This window comes from Neofelis nebulosa, chromosome 7 (assembly GCF_028018385.1).
Source record: "Neofelis nebulosa isolate mNeoNeb1 chromosome 7, mNeoNeb1.pri, whole genome shotgun sequence".
NCBI classification, from domain to species: domain Eukaryota; kingdom Metazoa; phylum Chordata; class Mammalia; order Carnivora; family Felidae; genus Neofelis; species Neofelis nebulosa.
The window spans coordinates 73,908,497-73,928,586 of record NC_080788.1 but is presented as its reverse complement, the minus strand read 5'-3'; the positions used below and the strand labels follow the sequence as shown (position 1 = coordinate 73,928,586).

The window sequence follows — 20,090 nt, the reverse complement described above, 5'->3', positions numbered from 1 at the left end:
CCACAACACCTGTCTACATCTTGTAAATGTCTCTTTTATTAGATATTTTTCTAATCACGCCTTCGAGAGTACCCTCTGTCTCCAGCTAGGACGATGCCTGTTACACCAGGGATAATGGCATTTGTAGGGTAAAAAAACATTCAAAATAAGAAATAAGGACATGCAAAAAAAAAAAAAAAAAAAAAGAAAGAAAAAAAAAAGAAAAAAGCCCTGAGGCAGGAGGAAGTGCTGTGGCTTAAAGCTGCACTAATATCAAAAGAACAGTTAGCAGGGCTCAAATAAGCCTGTCTTCCTAGATAATTACTGAAGAACTATCCCAAATCATGCAGGAAGTAATTCTGAAAAATTCCAAGAATGTGCTTGTGTTTATGACTGTGATTTATATCTGCCACAGGTTAGGAGTAATTTTAAGAGTTTATTGTTAGTGGACAACAACAACCCTCCTCTAGGCCTGACTAGGAGAGAGTTATTATGAATGATAAATCAAAGTCAGAGGCAGAAGGCAGCTGGGGAAGGGAACAGGTGATGGTCTGATGGAGGTTTGGGACAGAGTGTGGCTAGAAAGTATGTTGTACCCAGTCCTAAAGAGTGAGGACCTGCTCACTCCAGCATTATCTTGGGGTGCCCTGGTGGAAGGTAGAAAAGTGTGCCAGGGCCCGGCCCATGGACTCCACTTTTTCAGGCTCTGTGCAGGCTGTATTCTTTGTGCTCAGTCATTCATTCTGTGTCAAGGCTGCCAATTAGGCCACAGCTTCGCAGGCCCTGGAGGTTGTCTGTTTCTTTATGAGAGTACACTTATCATGATGGAAAAGAAAAAAGAGAGAGAGAGACAGAAAAGAAATAAAAATAAGTATACCTGAGACTTGAAGAGTTAGTAGGAGAGGCAAGAGTGCTTTGGGGGTTTTATGTATCCTTCCCCATAATCTCCACCAGTCTTTCATTCTTTGATATCTTTCCAGATTTTAGGTGGTGTGAAAATACAGCTTCAAAGCAGGTTCCTGAGGCATCTTCCAACCAGACTGCCACACCTCAGCTTCTCATGTGTAGACATTGAGGTTGTCATTGTATATTATGCTTTATGGTGTATGAGTGCTGCCTCACACTTGTTAATTGGTCTGTCTTTATCACCTGTGGAATCTCCCCAAAGCCCCTGTTGAACGCATACTCGTTCTCAAAAATACTGGTTGAAGTGAAATGATTTCTTCTGCCCACAGGCTGTCTGACATACAAGGAAAGCAAAGGAAGACCAGTGATGACCTGGTCTTCAGTGAAGACCAGCATTCCCAAGATGCTGGCTATGGGAAGGACCCCACATCTTTCAGTTGTGACTCTAAACACTGGCCATATCATTATAGGAACTTCTGCTCCCTTCAGCCTTACAGACAGGGGATGTTTGAGATAAGCACTGCTGAGCCACCATACAAAGTGCCACAGGCTCGTTCTGCCTCTCTAGTAGTGTAAGATGGCTGGAGATGGCTATAAGGCTGAGGTCATTAATATTTCATTTTCAGGGACAGGGTGTTGCTTGGAGGTCCCAGGGGTATCAACCAATGCATTACATAGCAATGGAGGAAGATATGTTTATTGGCCTCCCTGAGAACAGAAGGGTGAAGGGTTTAAGGGTGGTAGAGGCCTTTGCAAGCCTTCAGATCCATGTTTTCAGCCTTCACTCCCCCATAACCTTAAACAGAGAGCTGTTTTTCCTATTCTTCAAGTGAGTTCCATCAACCCATATTCTATTTATTTGAATTTGCAGACTGTTGAAAGCAGGCAGCTGGAGAACCCTACCTCTGTTCAGGCAAGACTCAGACAGAATATGATTTATAACACTGGGCTGGACAGGGTCCCAGAACTTGGGGGTCCTCTTTTTTGCTGCCTGCCCTAGTTCTCAAGAGGCAGCTGTGTTGTCATGGAGAGACCAGTGGATTTAGGCGTGGAAGATCTGGGTTTGTATCTGATACCACAACTTACTTGCAAGTTACTTAACCTCTCCAGGCCTTGGTTTTCTGGACAGTAAAATGGGGATAATATTGCCTCATGTGGCCATGAAATAACAAATGTGAATATGCCTTGTGATTAATCTACAGTTAGACCTGCAGTGGGGGTCAGCTGGTCAGTGTGGAAGGTCAGAGGGGCAAGCTCTGGTTTGTGACTCACCTGGAGGCAGAGGTGGGTGGTGCCGTGGGTAGGGCAGCAAAATAACCAGTCCCCTCTGCTCTTACTGGGGCTTCAAGAATCTCCAGGGAGAACTAGCATCTATTAGTAAAGTTGCTCTGGAGATCAGGGCCACAGAAGTCTCTTTGTTGGTATACAAAGTTCAGGACGCCATCTTGGTTCCTCTTATACAGTATGTAGTATAATTGTTCATTTTTCCCCCTGTGATTTTGCACTCAAAATTTTGCTTCTTCTAAAAGGAAGAAATATCTCTTGTTGCTCCAACAAGGCATCTGGCTTGATTCCTGAAAAACAAAACCAAGGGAAAAGGAAGATCAAGAAATTGAAGAACCATATCCGAATATCAAGCGTGGGATTACGGAGCCACTTTCCAACCTCAGCCTTTCCACAAACTCTCTCAGGAGTAATTTCGTCAGGGAGCCATTTATTTATTTACCCAATTATTGGGCAAATATTCGCTGGATTTTCTGGGATGCTCAGGGCTGGGCTGGGCTGGGCTGTGGGGATGATGATGTTTCAGGCTTCCTGGGGCTCACCTGATTCAGGAAGCTGCAGACCTACTATTCCAAGGCTTCAAGGCTGCTCTTGCACCTGGGCAGCAGGAAGAGAAATGGGCAGATCCACTTTGTGGCTTCCCCTGAAGACTGAAGTCCTCTGGAACCATCTCCTGCTCCCTTCTTCATCATCTCAGCACCAAGTGGCTCAGTGACACTCCTGTGTGCTCTTGGGCTTGCCTGGGGACAATGAGGAAATGAGCCTGAATTAACAGATCTTCTGCCCCCAAAGAACAGCCTCACCAGGTGTACAGACCATCTAGGGATTTCTTTCTGCTGCAAATGGAGGCAACTCCTTCCTAAGGAGAGGCCAATATTCTGGCAGGGGAGATGTTATTGAGCTTTAGACAGCTTTGAATGCTTCTTTCTCCCCTATTTGTGGATGTTCCTATTATTTTTTGTTACAATATATTTGATTTTGGATCTTTTATTTATATAGCAAGGGAGCTGCTTCCTAGGAAGGGAGATAGACTTTGCCACTGTGCCTGTCTTGTATAGGATGACAGCCCATTAACTGTAGCACAGAATTTAACAGAAAATAGTATTGCATTGGATTTAATTTTTAGTAGCAGTTGAGTGTCTTCCACAGTACTCTGCCCATATCAAGCAACCTGTAAATGTTGATACTGGACTAAAGAAAACACAAAACAGACATAATGGGAAGATGAAGTGGAGCAGGCAATGAAAATTAAATGAGAAAGAGCAGAGTTAAATCATGAAAAAAATTTAATGGAGTATTATAGAATTATCTACTGTAAGGGCAAAGTAGAACAGACTAAAACTAAAAGAGAATATAACAGTCGGGTAAGAGGAATGTGGAGGCAGAGAAAAGCTGGAGAAGTAATTAGGACAATTAACCCCCATGTAGTGGTTCTCAGTCTTGGCTGCACATTGGGATCACCAGGGATAGTTTAAAAAATAATGAAGTCTAGGTGCTACCCCCAGAGTCTGATTTAATTGAGCTGGGGTGGGGTCTGGGCATCAGGATTTTAAAAAGCTCCCCAGGCAATTCTGATGTTCATCCAGGGTTGAAAACCATTGTGTAAGAGAATCATTTAGTCAAAGAATAAAACTTGTAGTGCAGTCAAGGCTTATTACGGTGTTGTCTTCAGGAGACAAGGCAAAGCCTATGACCAGCAAGGTCTGCCAGTCCTCTCCTTGTCCCTTCCTCAGGACCAGCATGGACCCTCAAGAGCTCTCTTGCCTGGTGATTGCTTGCCACTGGCCTCTTATGAATCAGAGTCCATGAGGACCTGCTTAGGTCAGCATCAGCCATCTATCTCCCTGTTCCCCTGAGTGCCTCCAACAGTGCTGGGCACTTAATGGGCACTTAGTGAATCTTTGCTTAGCAGCCATGCTCTTTGTCCTTTCCAGGTTCTTATGCTGATTTGAAATGGGTTAAGTCTGTGGTTCTTGTTCCTCCTCTTAATCCTACCTTGACTTTCGAGATTCAAATTTTGCCCTACCCAGTTTCTTTTGAGAGGCAGGATTCAGATTCAGCCAGGGGAGCCCACTTGCTGTGATTCCTTCCATTGGACAACATATCACTCTGTGTGTGTGTGTGTGTGTGTGTGTGTGTGTGTGTGTGTGTGTGTGTGAGAGAGAGAGAGAGAGAGAGAGAGAGAGATGGAATGCATCCTAGAGTATACCAGACCCAGAGAGTAATGGGTTCTTGCTTTATTTGAACTTTGTGTTCTCTTTTTCTTCCCTCCTTCCCTTCCTTCCTTGTTTTTGTCCTGAAATTCCTAGGCTCGTAGCAGACCATAGGCATCAAAGGAGACCTGCCTTTAAGAGTGAAAGTATGTCCAGTGCCCTGAAGTGGCCCCCTGTTTTTGGAGAGGGTGAATTACCTTCTACTTTCCTAGAATTGCTGATTTCACAGTGAAGATTTGCTGCCACACAAAAAGAGCTGTGGGTAGAATGTAAAGTTATTGCTGGCTCTGGAAATCTTTCATTTCCCCTGCTTGCCAGAAGAACTGGGTGGGGGGCGGGGCTGGTTGTCCTCAGGTAGAACGGAGGGGCCAGCCAGAACACAGGTTTTCATGCTGATAAGAGACTAATCTTATGCCTTTGTTGGTAGAAGTATCTTTATAAAAACAAAACAAAAGGAAACAATGGTAATTTTGTCCTTCCATTCAACAGTATCCCCAAAGAGAGGAAAAAGCTGGAAAAACTTGGATTGGGGGCAGATAGGTTATTAGTTTAAAAGGAGCTGAATTTGGGCGCTTGGGTGGCGCAGTCAGTTAAGCGTCCGACTTCAGCCAGGTCACGATCTCGCGGTCCGTGAGTTCGAGCCCCGCGTCAGGCTCTGGGCTGATGGCTTGGAGCCTGGAGCCTGTTTCCGATTCTGTGTCTCCCTCTCTCTCTGCCCCTCCCCCGTTCATGCTCTGTCTCTCTCTGTCCCAAAAAATGAATAAAAAACGTTGAAAAAAAAATTTAAAAGGAGCTGAATTGAAGCCCCTCCTCCTTTTTAGCTTTTGTCTACACATGAGAAAAAAATACTCCCTACTTTTCTCCTGCGAAACGGAGAAAAATATTTTGCTCAAGATTCTTGGTTGGGAGTAGGATTAGGGGACAGGTCAGGGATAGAGAGAAGATAAATGCTTTTTTTCTTCCTTTGGTGATGGAAGCTTACGAAAAAGTAGAATGTAGTATTCCAGTACTTCTAGGGAGCTCAAATTCTGTAGTTCTGGAGCCCTACAGCTGTGGAATTAAGATCTTATATAGATTGAACATCTGCCATCCTGCTAATTGTCCCCTAAAGCAGAGGGTAGTGACATAACTGGGCTCTCCCAGAACCCTAGGGAAATTCCGTGCTTCTCCCAAAGGGAAGAAAATAAAGCCCCTTACCCTTCAAAGAAAGGGAGAGGAGGGGAGTGAGACCATTCCTATTCTACCTTTAAGGGGGAGAGAGTTAGATGACCCCATCCTCTGGGTTGAATCTATGCTTCCAGAGGAGAAGAAATACCAAGATGGAAAACCTTCACTTTCTTTTCCTTGAGAGAGGTGTGTGGTGGGCCCAGCTGCCAGTACAGTTTGGTCCTCCCTGCCAGTGGCTTCCACAGCCGCCACTAGTAACTGGCATCCTCCATGCTTCTTCTGGTTGGACTTCCAGCCCAGATACAGTTCTGTAGGCACCTACCTCCCAGTTCTTGGGCTCTGAGCTAATGCACTTACTACCTTGCTTAGTTTTATCCCAGTTTGGGAGGAAAAAAGAAATGAGGCTGAAAGAATGCCTAAAACATGGCATCAGCTCTAAAGATACAGAACTAACAGAAGAAAAAGGAAGAGAAACATGGTCCCATTCTTGGGTGCTCTGTGGAAGGCAGCTGTGTAGATAAAAAGAAGTGGCCATGAGGTACCTTTGGGGCTAGAAAAAGAGACTTCCCCAAACAATTAAGTGGAAAAGTATTTGGGTGGCTGGATGTTGGTACAGCAGCTTGGGTTGCCATAACCCAGTGCCCTCTTGGTGTCCAGTATCCTCTCCCACTCTGCATCTGCTGCTGCCCCATTGCCACACCCTGAGCATCTCTGACTTTCTGTTTGGTTTGTGGTGAATCGTTGGTGGAAAGTGGGGATGAGTAGAGGGGCAAAGATGGAGATAAATACAATATTACTGATCACATTCACCATGGCTTATCATAGTACAGAGTGGTTGTTCTATGATCACTGTGGTACTGATGTGTTAGAGCTGGTTTGGAATGCAGGGGCTGTTACACACATCATGGATGTGACAAATTAAAACACTGTTAACACTGAGCTACATAATGAATGCTTAGTACGAGTGAAAGAAAAGATTATTGAGTAGAAAAGCTATTCGGTTGGCAGGGCTTTAATTGCCAAGTAGTCTGAGAGTTGGCACATGGGCATGACTGAGTAGCGACTGTGTGAACTTGGGAAGTTACCAAAGGAGGGCAAAGGAAATACTATGTGCAACCTGATGAACAACCTGCATCTATCAAATGGCTATACTATTGCAAGTGAAATCATGGTACCTGACAAAGCACGCAGTATCAATCTAAACTGACGGCAGTGTCCAGGCTGTGGTGAGAAATCAGGGATGTAGGATAACAAAAGGTGCATAGGGAATGGCACATGCCAGGAAGACAGACTAGAAGAGGACAGGGGAAGAAGATTTTTTTTTGCAAGACTCAACTGATAATGATCTCTCTGTCAGAATACTTTATTTTGTAAAAGTACCAGCTCAAGTTCCAGATGGGTGACCCAGAGGCTCAGCCGAGGGTCACAGCTGCAGCATGCTAGGGAGAGAACCGTAGCCTCTATTCACAATCTGCTGTGTTTGTGTTGACTGACAACATGGTTGGGGACCAGGCTGGACAGCATTCCAAACTCTCAGTGGAAATCCTAAAGGCATTCCACCCCTTGTTAATGATAAATATTTGTTTACCTAGGGAAGTGTGATGGAGAGGGGATACCTCCAGAAAAAGAAGACAATTTGAAATGCTACGGAAAAAAAAAAGCTACAGTGATGAAAAAATGCTTATTTTTGCAGAAAAGATGTAATCTGCACAATTTTCCTCTTATTTTGATAGACTAAATCCTAAGTTTCAAGCATGTGAAGGCCAAAGACAAACTCTTATTTAGGGCCGCCAAGATGAGAAATAGCAGCCTCTCCGTACACACACAAAGGAGCTGTGCCATGGGGCCATGGGGCCGTGTCCACATTACGATTGGGGCCTCCCTGTGTGGCCATCGGGGACCCCTGACTCACTTGGGCTGATCATCAAGTCTAAAAGAGTTCTTAGCTTTTCTCTAGAGAATGCTCAGTTTCCATCGGTCTGCTTTTTTCTAATGTGTATAAAACTGGGCTGCCTTTGACTGGTAGAAGGGGCCTGGGAGAGAGAGGCTTGGAAAAAACTGGATCAACATTCAGATGAAGCCCCAGAGGTGCAGGTGCCACATGTTCTCATTAGCGCTGCTGGTGAAACACCTTTCTGCAATGAAGGGGGTCCTCCTCTTTGACCTCCTCTTTGGGTCTGACTCCTAAATTGAGGAGTCAGCGTTACACGGTGGAATCTCTGCTCTGGTTGGGTGGGAGGGTTTCAGGCTAGCCCTTGCTGTTTTCTCTTACCATTTCATGTTAAAGTAGGGAGTAGATTCAAGTGGGGGACTATTGAGAAGAGTTAGTCATCCATGGCTGTAAGATACCAGCAATGCCAGATGGGGTGCGGGAGTGCAAGCAATTTATAAAGCCTTCGCGGCAATTTCTGTGACCACAAGGGATAATACTGGCTCGATTTAGCATTTTTGAATTTAAGTATTCACCTCATGCCAATGTATGTAGCTATGTTCTCTCATCTGAGGTTGTTCATTTGGAAATACAGAAGGGTGAGGCATTATTTCTTGAAATAAAATATTCCCTTTCATTACAACTGTGTCTCAGTGATCCCTAAAGCAGAAATTCAGTTCAAACATTAAATTCAATAATCAGATATTAAACACTTACTATGCAACACACTGTGGAAACTGAAGATGAAACAGACCATGGATCCCTGTCCTCGAGGAGTATATAAATTAGGAGGAGCATAAAGGAAATATCCAAACAGTCTTGGAAAAGAGAGAGAACAATGAAATGACTCCAGACAGGTAAGTGCCAAGGTGGTTCAGCTGGGGGAGACTATGTCCTCAGAGGGGAGGTTCATATCGGAGACATAAATTTGGGAATCATAAATGTGGAATTTAATGCCACAGGCATGAATGAGATCACTGGGGGAGAGATACAGAAGGGAAGAAGGACCCAAACAAGGGCCCTGGGTGCTCTATGTTTAGAAGCTAGTCAGGGGAGAAAGAGTCAGCTAAGGAGACTGGGAAGGAGAGGCCAGTGACCCTAGAGGAAAATCAGCAAAGTGTGGTATTTCAGAAACTAAGTGTGGAAGGCATTGCAAGAAGGAATGGGTGGTACACTGCTGAGAGGTTGTATGATCATCAACTATCTATTCTCATGTGTGTTTTATGTTTGTTTCCTCTTAAACTGGCAAATCCATGAGGACAGGGCCCATGTTTATTTTGTTCACACTGTGCACTCAATGTCTGGCATTGTACTTGGGACAGAGGGGTACTCAAAATATATTTGTTGCATAAAGGAAGGAAGACATAAAAGCCAGTGTAATGTGTTTATACTTAATTCAGTAGGCAAAGAGTAGTATCCATATTAGCATTTTCAGGTTTCTCACACAGAGTTTGATCTTAGCCAAAAACACAAGCCTTCTTTAGGAGTCCTGTACAGATGTGTTGGCTTCATGCATACCTCCTCTTAACATCATTCAGTGTCCTTCAGTCTGGATGCACAGAAATGAAGAAGCAACAAGAATCCATCCGGGTGGTTCTCCTGTAATCCTTTAGGGCAATGTTAGTCACTGGAATCTCATGAGATATTAATGATTCTGCCATTCTGGAAATAAATCTATGATCCCAATCTTGGGTTAAGTAGCTATCTCTACAGCAGGCATCGTCGAGAGCATTTAATCTGATAATACAGAATTGTGAGTATTACGAGAGGGCTATTAACATAGAACATTTTCCAAACTTATCTGACCAGGGAATCCTTTTTAGTTGCTTAACGACTGTTAATATCTCAGGGCACAGTAATATTCTGAAGAATGATTTGGCAAATGTTGCACAGGGCTTAATAACAATCCTAAGAGGGCAAAAAAAAAAATCATATCACATTTCTTTTTAGTTGACATGGGGAGAAAATTCCTATACTGGATATAAGTTACATGGGTGGAGTCTAAAGGAATGGTAAGTTGTATTATTGTTCTGAAATAATTGATTCCCCCTTCTATATGAGAAGATTATCAATTCCTGCCTGTTGCTGTGTGTCTTTCAGTAGCTTCTGTGGGGGATGGGGGGTGAGTCCCTGCCCACTTGATTCTGAGGTTGACCATGGAAGGGCTTTGGGTAATGAATGTGAGTGGACATGGTGTGTGCCATGACTGAGCAGAAGCTTTAAGGAGCATCTGGAGTTTCTGTCAGCAGCTCTCTTGCTCTTTTTCCTCTGTCCTGAAAACAGTGTGTCCCAAATAGTGAATTATCTTTTACTCTGGATTCTGGAATGGGAGGACACAGGGAGCAGAGCTTAGTCGCCATCTCATAGCCACCAATCTGCAGTAAAAGCAGGAGCAAAAAGTAAATGATCGTTGTGTAAGCTACTGAGATATTGGTGCTATTTGTTACCACAGCAGAGTTGACTAATACAGAGAGGAAAGTATGTAAGGCTGTTATGAATGTGACAGCTATTTCTTTTCCAGAGCTTCCAGAAGAGAGACAACTCCAGAGGAGAAGCAGAAAACAGAATAGCTCCATTTGTAGCTGAATTTTTTATATTTTACAGAAAAGTTGAATTCTTGTTCTGCCTAAAAACAACTCCATGAATTGAAAAAACTCAATCAACCTAGATAAAGATTTATAGATTTAGTGTAGGCTCTAATGTGCTGGCATATGCAAGAAGAAATCTCAGTATTTCAAACCAAATGAAATCCATGAACACACAGAAGTGGACATTCATGGCCAGTCCTACTGGTATTATTTGCCTCCTTGTAGAGAATATTATTTTTTTAATAGTCTCCCCAGATTTCCTCACAGTTGTCATCAGTGGGACGAGGAGGAGGCCAGCTGCCCAGTAGCACCAAATTCTGGGACATCCCGGGTTTGGGAGGGCTCTTGAATAAGAACAAAAAGGTAAAGGGAGTGATCATTATCCAAGGAAACAATGTTCCTCTTCCCTGTCCCTTCCTCTTTACTCTTCTTATTTTTTTTTTTATTTAAAAATTTTTTTTATACATACTGTTACCCTTTAGCTGATCTGTTTTGTGGTGTGTACAATAGCAGCATTTTGGAAATCTCTCAGCTTTAGTAGGCAGGGAATTTGGGACATCTGTGGTTTAGGAGCCCCTGTGACATTAGCTTCCTCACACTTACGTCTGGTCCAGGTTCAATATTTTCCCATCAGCTTTCAGTTTGTTTATTTCTTTACTTAAATTGAGATGATAGATGAGGGGCTCTCTCTCTCTCTCTCTCTCTTTCTCTCTCTCTCTCTCTCTCTCTCTCCCTGTGTGTGTGTGTGTGTGTGTGTGTGTGTGTAACTGTTGAGAATGCTCATTTTTCTTCCTGGGTCATCTTAAAAAATCTCCAAGCATATGCTACCTCAGGGAAGCAAGTGTTTTTTTCTGTGATGAGCTCATATCACCTCCTCTGAGAAGCCTTTCCCAGCTTTAGGCCATCACTTTCTTCTTTACCTTCTCACAGATGTTTGCTCCTTCCTCTGTAAATAAGTCTCTATTTTCATGTCTGTTTCTCCCACTGTAAAGAGCACCTTGAGGACAGGAATTGAGCTTTGGTGGTTTTTGTAACTCAGCATGTGGCGTAGAACCAGGAACATTGTGCGTGCTCAGTACATATTTGAGGGATGAGGATATGCATGCCCATAATTATAGACTTGTGTATTTTAATAATATAGCTACTGAAAATATCCATACAAAATCCAAAACACCAGAAGGGCTTATCATAAGCCAAGCCAAGAGTCACTGAGAAAATAATAATCATATCGGCTCCTCTAATTTCCTCCTAGCTGGCCACTCTTTCTGGGTGGGTTTTGCTTACCTGTCCCAAATCCCTTCTTGGTAACTGGCTCAAAAATATGCAGGATCCTCTGACCTCTCACTTTTTCTGTGTGCCCCCAAATGCGTGGAAATCCTTGGTCTCTGAGAACCTCTGGACTCTAGCTCAGAGTAATTCTAGGGTCTCTAAGACCACTGAAAAGTGAAAATATGGTGAGACTTGGGAACTTAGCGATGAGCACCAAACTCTGGAAAATCTTAAGATCTCAGAGTCATTTATTCATACAAACACATTTCTGCAATTTGTCAGATTCAACGATAAGCAAAAGCAGATATAGTCCTTGATCTTTCAGAGCTTACAATCTAGAAAAATAGACATTAATCAAATTAATGAAATAATATTACAAACTGATATATGAAAGCATATTTTAACCCCCCCCCCCCAAATCTGAACTTGTTGGGAGATTTCAAGACATCTCTGAGGAATTGATGTGCAAATTTTGATTCAAAAGATGAATAGGAGTAAAACAGGTGATGAAGAGATAGGAGAAATGTTCCCCAAGGATGGAGTAATATAATGTGCAAAGGTGGGAGGTACCTGTGCGTTTCATCAGCTGAAAGGTCATCTGTTTGATAGGAGCAGGGAAAATGAAGAGCGAGGGTAAGAAGTATTGGAAGTGTAGGTGAGAAGGGGTCAGACTGTGCAGGGTTGTAGAGGCCAGCTTGGGGATTTTGATTGGTCTTTTACCTGTAAGCAATGGGAAGTCATTGAAGAATTTTTTAAAATATTTATTCATTTTTGAGAGAGAGAGAACTCGACTGGGGGAGTGGCAGAGAGAGGGAGGTACAGGGGATCTGAAGCAGGCTCCGCACTGACAGCAGCGAGCCCAATGTGGGGCTCGAATTCATGAACGATGAGATCATGACCTGAGCCAAAGTCAGACGCTCAACTGACTGAGCCACCTAGGTGCCCCTGTCATTGAAGGATTTTTAATCAGAGGTATAACATAATCACATTTGTATGTTGAAGAAATTACTCTGGCTGCTGTGGGGATGACATATTGGAACGTCCGAGAGACCAGCTAGCTCATTCAGACTGAGGAAATAATTCAAAGGAGAAAATGGAAGTTTGGACAAGGAGTTGGTAGTAAAGGATGGAGAGACGTGTCTGGACTGGAGATGGCAGTGTTATTCACTGAGATAGGCAACCTCAGGAAAGGACCATATTTGGAAGGAAGATCTTGATTTTAGTCTTGGAGTTGAGTTAAAGTGAGTTTGAGACTTTTACATGAACATATTGAACAGTCACTGGGCACATCATACGTTCACTCATATTTACTGACTACCCACCACATGAGAGTTACAATATTGAGAATTGTGTGGAACAGAAAAATATACTAAACTTGGAATCTACTCTTGAAGACCTTAAAACTTATGAGACAGTCATGAGGAATGGCTGAGTATTGGGTATAGAGAAATGAGGGCTTGAGAGTTTGGATATGATAGCTGTCTTCAAATATTTGAAAATATAAAGGTAGGACTTAGTCTATGTTGTTTCAGAATGCACAAAAAATACCAACATATAAAGTTATAAGGAAGGATCTCTGTGACTTAATTATTTTATAATTGGAAGTTTGTATCCTTTAATGTCCTTTATCTATTTCTCCCATCTGTCCACTCAGTCCCCTTCTGTGATGATGACTACACTTACCATGGCAAGCACTGAATAATGTATAGAGTTGTCAAATCAATATGTTGTACACCATAAACTAAGATAACATTGTATGTTAATTATATTTTAAAAAAAGTTATAGGGAAGCAGACCTCAATTTGGTATAAGAAGTGATTTTTTTTTTTTTAAAGTAGGCTCCATGCCCAACATGGGACTTGAACTCATCACCCTGAGATAAAGACCTGAGATCAAGAGTCAGACACTCCACTGACTGAGCCACCCAGGTGCCCAAAAAAGTGATTTTTTAAAATAAGAACTGTCACTGAAAATATTTTAATTGAGTTTGGATGATCATTTATTCAATTGATATTTAATGTACATATACATTTAATGGAAGGATTCTTGCTTGGCCTCTAAGATCCCTTTTGGCTTTCAAATTCAATGATTCTAATTTTCTGGTTAAAGCCATAATTATTTAGAATGAAGGTCACGACCTGGATTACCTTAGTCCATTTCCTTACTTGGACCCTACCTGGATGTTCCCTGGGCACTTGCAGGATGCTGTAATGAGTAATTTCTTCCAGGTTGTGACCCCTTCAGAAAATAAAATATATAATGTAGGAATCACATTCTCTTCCTTGGCTGGCTGTGGCCTCCTCTGACACAGAGGAAATTCCCTTGTTTTCTCTTGCCAGTTACTCCATACCATGGTTCCATGATGTTGGATGGCCTGTTTGTAAGTTCAGCCAATTGATAGCACTGTGCTACCGGATGGACACAAGCTACTGCCTTTTTGCTACCTGTGAGCAATTACATCTTCCATTTCTAGGGACAGAGGATGCCTAAGGACTCCTTTGTTTGGGAGCTTGGTGAAAGTGGCATGTCTATTACTGTGCCCTGACAGTTGAACTCAAAGATCTTTTAGAGCCTGGGCAGACACACTCTGAGATATCTCTTCATTGCTCTGAACTCTTTCAAGTGAGCACTTTTTATGATAGATAAGAGTCACAGAAAGCAGGATAATGGGGACAACAATAGTATGACTTTAGTCAACTCTCAATTGCCTTTACCAGTGCAGTAGGGAAGAACATGGACAATATAGAAATATCAATTGACATTCTTGTCACTCATTTGGCTTTGGAATTTTTGCAGAAACACTTGGTTCATGTTTATAGTATGCTAGGGCCTTTGGTGGCCCTATCTCCACCTCAGTCTGGAGCTCCAGGTAATACATAAAAGATTTTCTTTTTTTTAAAGTTTATTTATTTATTTTGAGAGAGAGAGAGAGAGAGAGAGAGAGAGAGAGAGAGAAAGCAAGCACAAGTGGGGAAGGGGCAGAGAGAGAAGAGAGAAAGAATCCGAAGCAGGCTCTGCATTGTCAACACAGATCCCAATGCGGGGCTGGAACTCATGAACCCTGAGATCATGACCTGAGCTGAAGTAGGACACTTAACCAACTGAGCCACCCAGGTGCCCCTATATGAAAGGTTTTCTCAATTACCTTCTGGTAAGCTCAGGGAATTTCTCTAGGTCTCTAATTTTAATTCATGTGGTTTCCTTTTTCCCTGTTTTGTGCCCAGCCTCTCTCAGATCATTGTTGGGCACTCTGCTTGCTTTCTTCTGCCTTGGCTCCAGGCTCTGTTTTTTATGCTCACCCAATGCCCATCTTAGGTTCTGAGTTGCCTCACCCCAACCTGAATCAGAACTTCACATTCTCATCTGTCCTGAAGGAGGAATGGACAATTAGATACACATGCTCTCACTCTTATCCCTTTTCTTCCCAGTCAGACTTAATCAGACACTAATGATTCATGTTCTTTTTTTCTGGCTTGATCTTGAATTGAAGTTATGTGGCACAAGGTTCTGGGTTACAGTGGATAATCTATGAAGGTCACATGGTGTGGTAAAAAGTACATTGACTCAATAAATATTAATTCATTTCCTAATCTGCTTGTGGATGAATGAGAAATGATCATACCTGGAATTTATATAAAGCCTTCTTCCAAGGAACATACAAGGACACGGTAGCACCTCAATGACTCAAAGAGAATATTTATTATATTGGTAACACAAATAATCTGTAACCTGGTTTGGGGATGACTGATTGCTTGTCGTGAGTCCCACACCTGGCTGCACATCAGCCTCCCTCAGGAGCTTTTTACAAATACGGATTTTTTGGGTGGCATTGGGGAAAACCAGATTTATATTTCTCCACCTCTGTGAAATTTTTCAGTGGTGATGGCTTCCCTGGACTTGTGCTTCTCGAACTTTAATATGCATATAATTTACCCAGGGAATTTTGTTAAGATGCAGATTTTGATTCACTAGTTCAAGGGCAGTGCATGAGATTCTTCATTCTGGCAACATTCCAAGTGATGCTGATGCTGTCTAGCCAGAGACCACACTTGAAATAGCAAGGTCTTAGACTGGAGAGGGGGGAGAAGGCAAGGCATGGAGGTTGAATTACCTGGGAAACCAGAGTTCCATGCCCACACCACTTCAATCAAAATCTCTGGAGATGTGTTCCAGATCTTTGTATTTTTAAAGAACTTCCCCCAGGTGATTAAAATATGCAGTTGGAATTGAGACCCATTGTTCAAGAGATGCCTTGACCACATCTAATGTCCATTTCTCTGTAGTGAGGGCAGGAGAACCTGGCCACATCTTCCCTGTACTAAACTAATAGTTTTGTTGCTTACAGCAGAGTTTCTCAAAGCATGCCCTTGAACCACTTGCATCAGAGTCACCTGGGCACTTATTATAAATGCATGTTCCCAAGCCTGCCCCCAGATAGACTGAAACATAATCTTTGTAGCTGGGACTCAAAAGTATAAATAGGAACAATCTCTCCAGGTGCTTTGCATGCACAGTGAAGTTTGAGAAATACTGGCTTATAAAATCAAATCAAATCTCTTTAGCCTTGTAGGTCAGAGGTCTCTAAACAAGTTGGTCTCAACCAGATTTTTGAAGCCCTCTCTTTCTACTGTGTTAATCTCCTGTGGTAGACAGCTTCTAAGATGGCCCCCAATGATCTCTAATCCCTGGTGTTCATATTCTTGTGTAATCACCTCCTCCCCTTGAGTGTGAGCTGCACTTATTGACTCACTTCTACAGAATAAAAAATGGCAGGGGCAATGAGATGTCACTGCTAAGATTAGGTTACAAAAAGATGATGCCTTCAATCTTGGAAGCCTTCTTTCTAAGTCCTTGCTCTAGGGAAGGAAGCTGCTATGTTATGAGGATCTGTACAGAAATGCTCACATAAGGATCACAAACATCCACTTGAGTGAGTTTGGAAGTGAATCCTTTTTCAGTCAATGCTTAATGACTGTTGCCCCAGCTGATCCCTTGACTGATGAGAGACCCTGAGCCAAAGGACCCTGCAAAGCCACACCTGGATTCTTGACTTACAGGAACTATGAGATAATAAATGTTTGAGCCTCTAAATTTTGTGGTAATTGTTATGTAACAATAAATAACTAGTACACCCACCTTGAAATATCCCTCCTCTTCCTTTCCACTTACCCAAGTCCCGCCTCTTTCAAGCCTCAGCTATTCCAAGAAACTTTGCTCATAGTGATTGTCCTTTCATGAGCTCCTAGAGCACTGCATATGAAGCCAGTGCACTCATTGTTAGATAGTATGTGCTTTCTTGTATTTTTGTATTCGTCTGTAATCTTTAATTGTAATTCTAATGCTGTCTTTAAAATAAATTGTAGACACATTAAGGAAACTAGAACTTAGGCTAGAACTTGACTTACAGCTATTTCTATTCCCATGACCTATCCTAATATCATAAGTACAATAATCGCCCTATAAATAAATGTGTGAGGAAGATGATAGTGCATTGGAAGGAATATTGAATAGAAGGTATCAGGAGAGCTGTTGTTCTCACAAACTCAATGTCTACTTTGCATCATAATGCCTGGGTTGTAATTTAATGTAGAGAGAGAATTCCATACTAGTCAGTTGAGCAGAAAAATAAACAGTTGGCTACTAGAGCCAACAGGGTGAAAGCACTCCCTAAACGATTATTAAATGTTTGTATCTGTAAGTCCTCCGGCCTGTTGGTCTACTCAGTAGGTTCCTCCAGGACTTGGCTTCCTGTAGTCTCTGACACTTTTGGCTTATCCATTTCAACTTGGGACTTGGGATTTTTTTTTTTTTTTTATTCACTTGATCCATGACCAACTCACAGATCCCACACTGCCACAAATATTAGTCTCCAAGATCTCGCTCAGCAACTAACATTGTGTTATCCCTCCCTACCCATCCCCATGCCCCCCCTCCCCCGAACTCCTCTGTGACTAAGGGATGATATAAAACATTAAATATCTGAAATAGTTAGGGAGCATTTCAGAATATGACTCTATTCATCCTTCTTCACAGAGTAAGAGTTAAAGCTATCTCTAATAGCTTTGGAAATTTTGATTAGGATGGTAATGGAAAACCATCCTTGCTTTATCTAGTTTATGCACACGAATGCTTTCACAATAAAGACTCTGGAATGAGCTACAACACTCATGATAGTAGAAATTCTGTTCATCTCAGCCTGCCCCCACAATAAGAAAACCTCAGGATTGAAGATTGGTTTTTTTTTTCAACCTTTTCTCAGAAGTCCCTGAGAGTCAGGTGCAGGGCCCCCTTGGTCGCTTTGCATAAACCCTAATGAAATTTTCTGCCCTCTTCGACTGATAACTAAGCCCCCTCTCAACCAACCACAAAGATAAGGCCCTTGCCCCAACTTAGCTCTTGTCTCTCTTATCAGATGTTACTGTTGAGATTATCAGGTGGTCTCACCTCAGTGTGGTGCACATTTTAGCTACAGGTGGTCTTCTCATTGGACCTGCCCCCTTGGTTTGACACAAGGGTTCTGAGGAGACCAGCTTGCAGGGCTGTAGCACCGTGGATATCGGACGCACAGTAGTAGGTCCCAGTGTCTTTTATTGTTGCTCTTTGAATGTCAAGTATACATTGGCCCTTTAAAGCATCGATATTTCCTTTGAAATTACTGCTTATATTGGCATTAGAACTGTTGCTTAGTCTGTATACTAAAGTCAGGGAGTTATCTTCATTCTTCTTATACCAGCTCACTTGATAATTTTTCCAGTCCCCTCCCGTTATGCTGCATCGGAAGGTGGCAGGCTCCCCAACTAGAACAGTCAGGGTTTCGGTGTCTGGTTTCAAAACGATATCCAATGAGACCCCTGAAAGGGAAAGCCCAGGTGGAGAGGCTATGGAGATCTCCCTCTTTTCCAACGGGATGGAGCCAAGCTCAGCAATGGCCCTCCCCGAAGACTGCCCCCCCTACCCCCCACCCCCTGCCCCGCACATCATTCCTGCAGCGCATTTCCCTAAGAGTGAAAGGCCCAGTGGCTTGTCCTTACCTGCACAGAAGAGGGTGAGGTAGAAGAGGGGACAGGTCCACAGCATGGCTTCATGGGGGAGGCTCTTCAGTATGCTGGTGCTCCCTGGCTGTCCCTGATCAGCCACTGCCTGCCTGGGAGAAGCTTTGTCAGTTATAAAGGTATCTGGGTGTTAGTCACTTCCTCACAGAGAGGTGTGACAGCCCTACAAGGTCACAGGTTGGGCTGTTTATCCAACAAACTCGGGTGAATTACCTGTTGCAGGCCAGATGCCATTTGGGAGAAGAGGAGGTGAACAGGACGTGGCTTCTGTCTTCAAAACACTCAGTCTTTGCGGGGAAGCAGACATAGAGCAATTACGAAGGAGTGTTAAGTGCTATGGAAGAGGTCGGCACAAAGTGCTCCAGGAGTGGGGAGGAAGGAACTGTCTCTGCCTGGGACACGAAGAAGATTCCACCCTGAACAAAGCTGCAAGAGTTGAGTAGGGTGTTGTCAGCCTCTGCCTCTGGAGGGCATTCCCAGGGGAGAGGGCATTCTGCAGGGCATGGTTATTCTCCCTCCTTGTCATTCCTTTGCCGGTCCCTTTTCCTTTGGCCTCTGCTGCCTCTGCTTCCGTCTGAGCCTTCTTCACCTGTTGCAGGCTGTTGCTATACTATTCCAAGACGTCTTCTTCCTGCTTCCAGACTCTCCCCATTTTCATCCGTTCTCCAAGCAGCCATCATACAGATTTTTCTTCAGAACAGGGGGGATCAGGTCACACCTCTGCTGAAACTCCTTCAGTAGTTTCCCTTGGCCTTTAGGGAAGTATGAAAATCCTATGTCATGGCCATAATTATCTCCTGATCTGCTTTTTTCCTCCAGTTTCACTTTTGGCCACTTGCACTCAGTATTTCAGCTGCACAAAAATACTTGCAGGTTCAAAGATGTATCATAGTCTTTATAGTACCAGTTTTTGCACTAGCTTCTCCTTCCTGGAAAAACCAGAACTTCCTCTTCCTTCCCCCACCCCAACTCGAGGGAAGCATCCCCTGGGTTCCCCAAGCTTGTTGGGTCATGGCGCTTATCACCTCTATTACAATTATCCGATAATTTGTTTTCTGCACTGGGCTTTAAGATTCATTAGAACAATGACTGTATCTTATTTATATTCGATTTCTCAGTGCCCAGCACAGAGCTTGTCAATATTAGGAGCTTAGCAGAGATTCAACGGTCTAAGTAGGATTTCTGTCTGGAGTTTCCTGACTCTCAAGGAGCATTCTGGGCTGCTCATGAAGGATGGGATTGGGAAAGGATTTGCCAGCAACCCAGGCCAAAACCTGGGGAAGCAGGTCTTCTATATATTATAGGTGTAGGGAGAGGCAGGCCCTCTGCAACAGCAGGATATCTCCCACCTGGCTAGACCTTGTTTGTAATTGTAGAAGCAAACATTCTGATATCACCCCTGGGTGTCTAGGTGGTATCACTACCCGCATCATCTGTGTGCAAAAGGGGCACTGGCTGTGCAGATCTAATGGCTCTGGGTTTTGAATCTTCTTTGCAATTTAGCAGTAGCTGGGCAAGTGTCATCCCTAAGTCTTGATTTCCTCTTTTGCACATAGGGTCATTGTGGTTACCATGCAGGGATGTTGTGAGGTTGAAATGAGAGAACACATGTGAAGTAGCACTTACCCCTGTGCCTGGCACACAGTGGAATGCCCACTAGATGTTGGTTCTTTGCCACATCTCTTTTGCTTTGCCGTGGGTG

At 43.2% G+C, this 20,090-nt stretch overlaps 1 long non-coding RNA gene and 2 gene segments (V, D, J or C); all 3 read right to left on the bottom strand.

Moving 5' to 3' along the window:
• Positions 1 to 20,090, bottom strand: part of LOC131517958 (T cell receptor delta constant-like) — a 193,710-nt gene that overhangs the window by 56,147 nt on the left and 117,473 nt on the right.
• Positions 8,850 to 11,578, bottom strand: LOC131516929 (uncharacterized). The gene is made up of 2 exons (XR_009264292.1): positions 11,352 to 11,578; positions 8,850 to 9,854 (listed from the first exon to the last, which is right to left on the bottom strand). It is a non-coding gene; the product is annotated as an uncharacterized LOC131516929 (long non-coding RNA).
• LOC131516914 (T cell receptor delta variable 2-like) lies at positions 17,548 to 19,290 on the bottom strand. The segment is given in 2 exon segments: positions 17,548 to 18,187; positions 18,368 to 19,290. Coding segments are annotated over 2 exon segments (435 nt in total).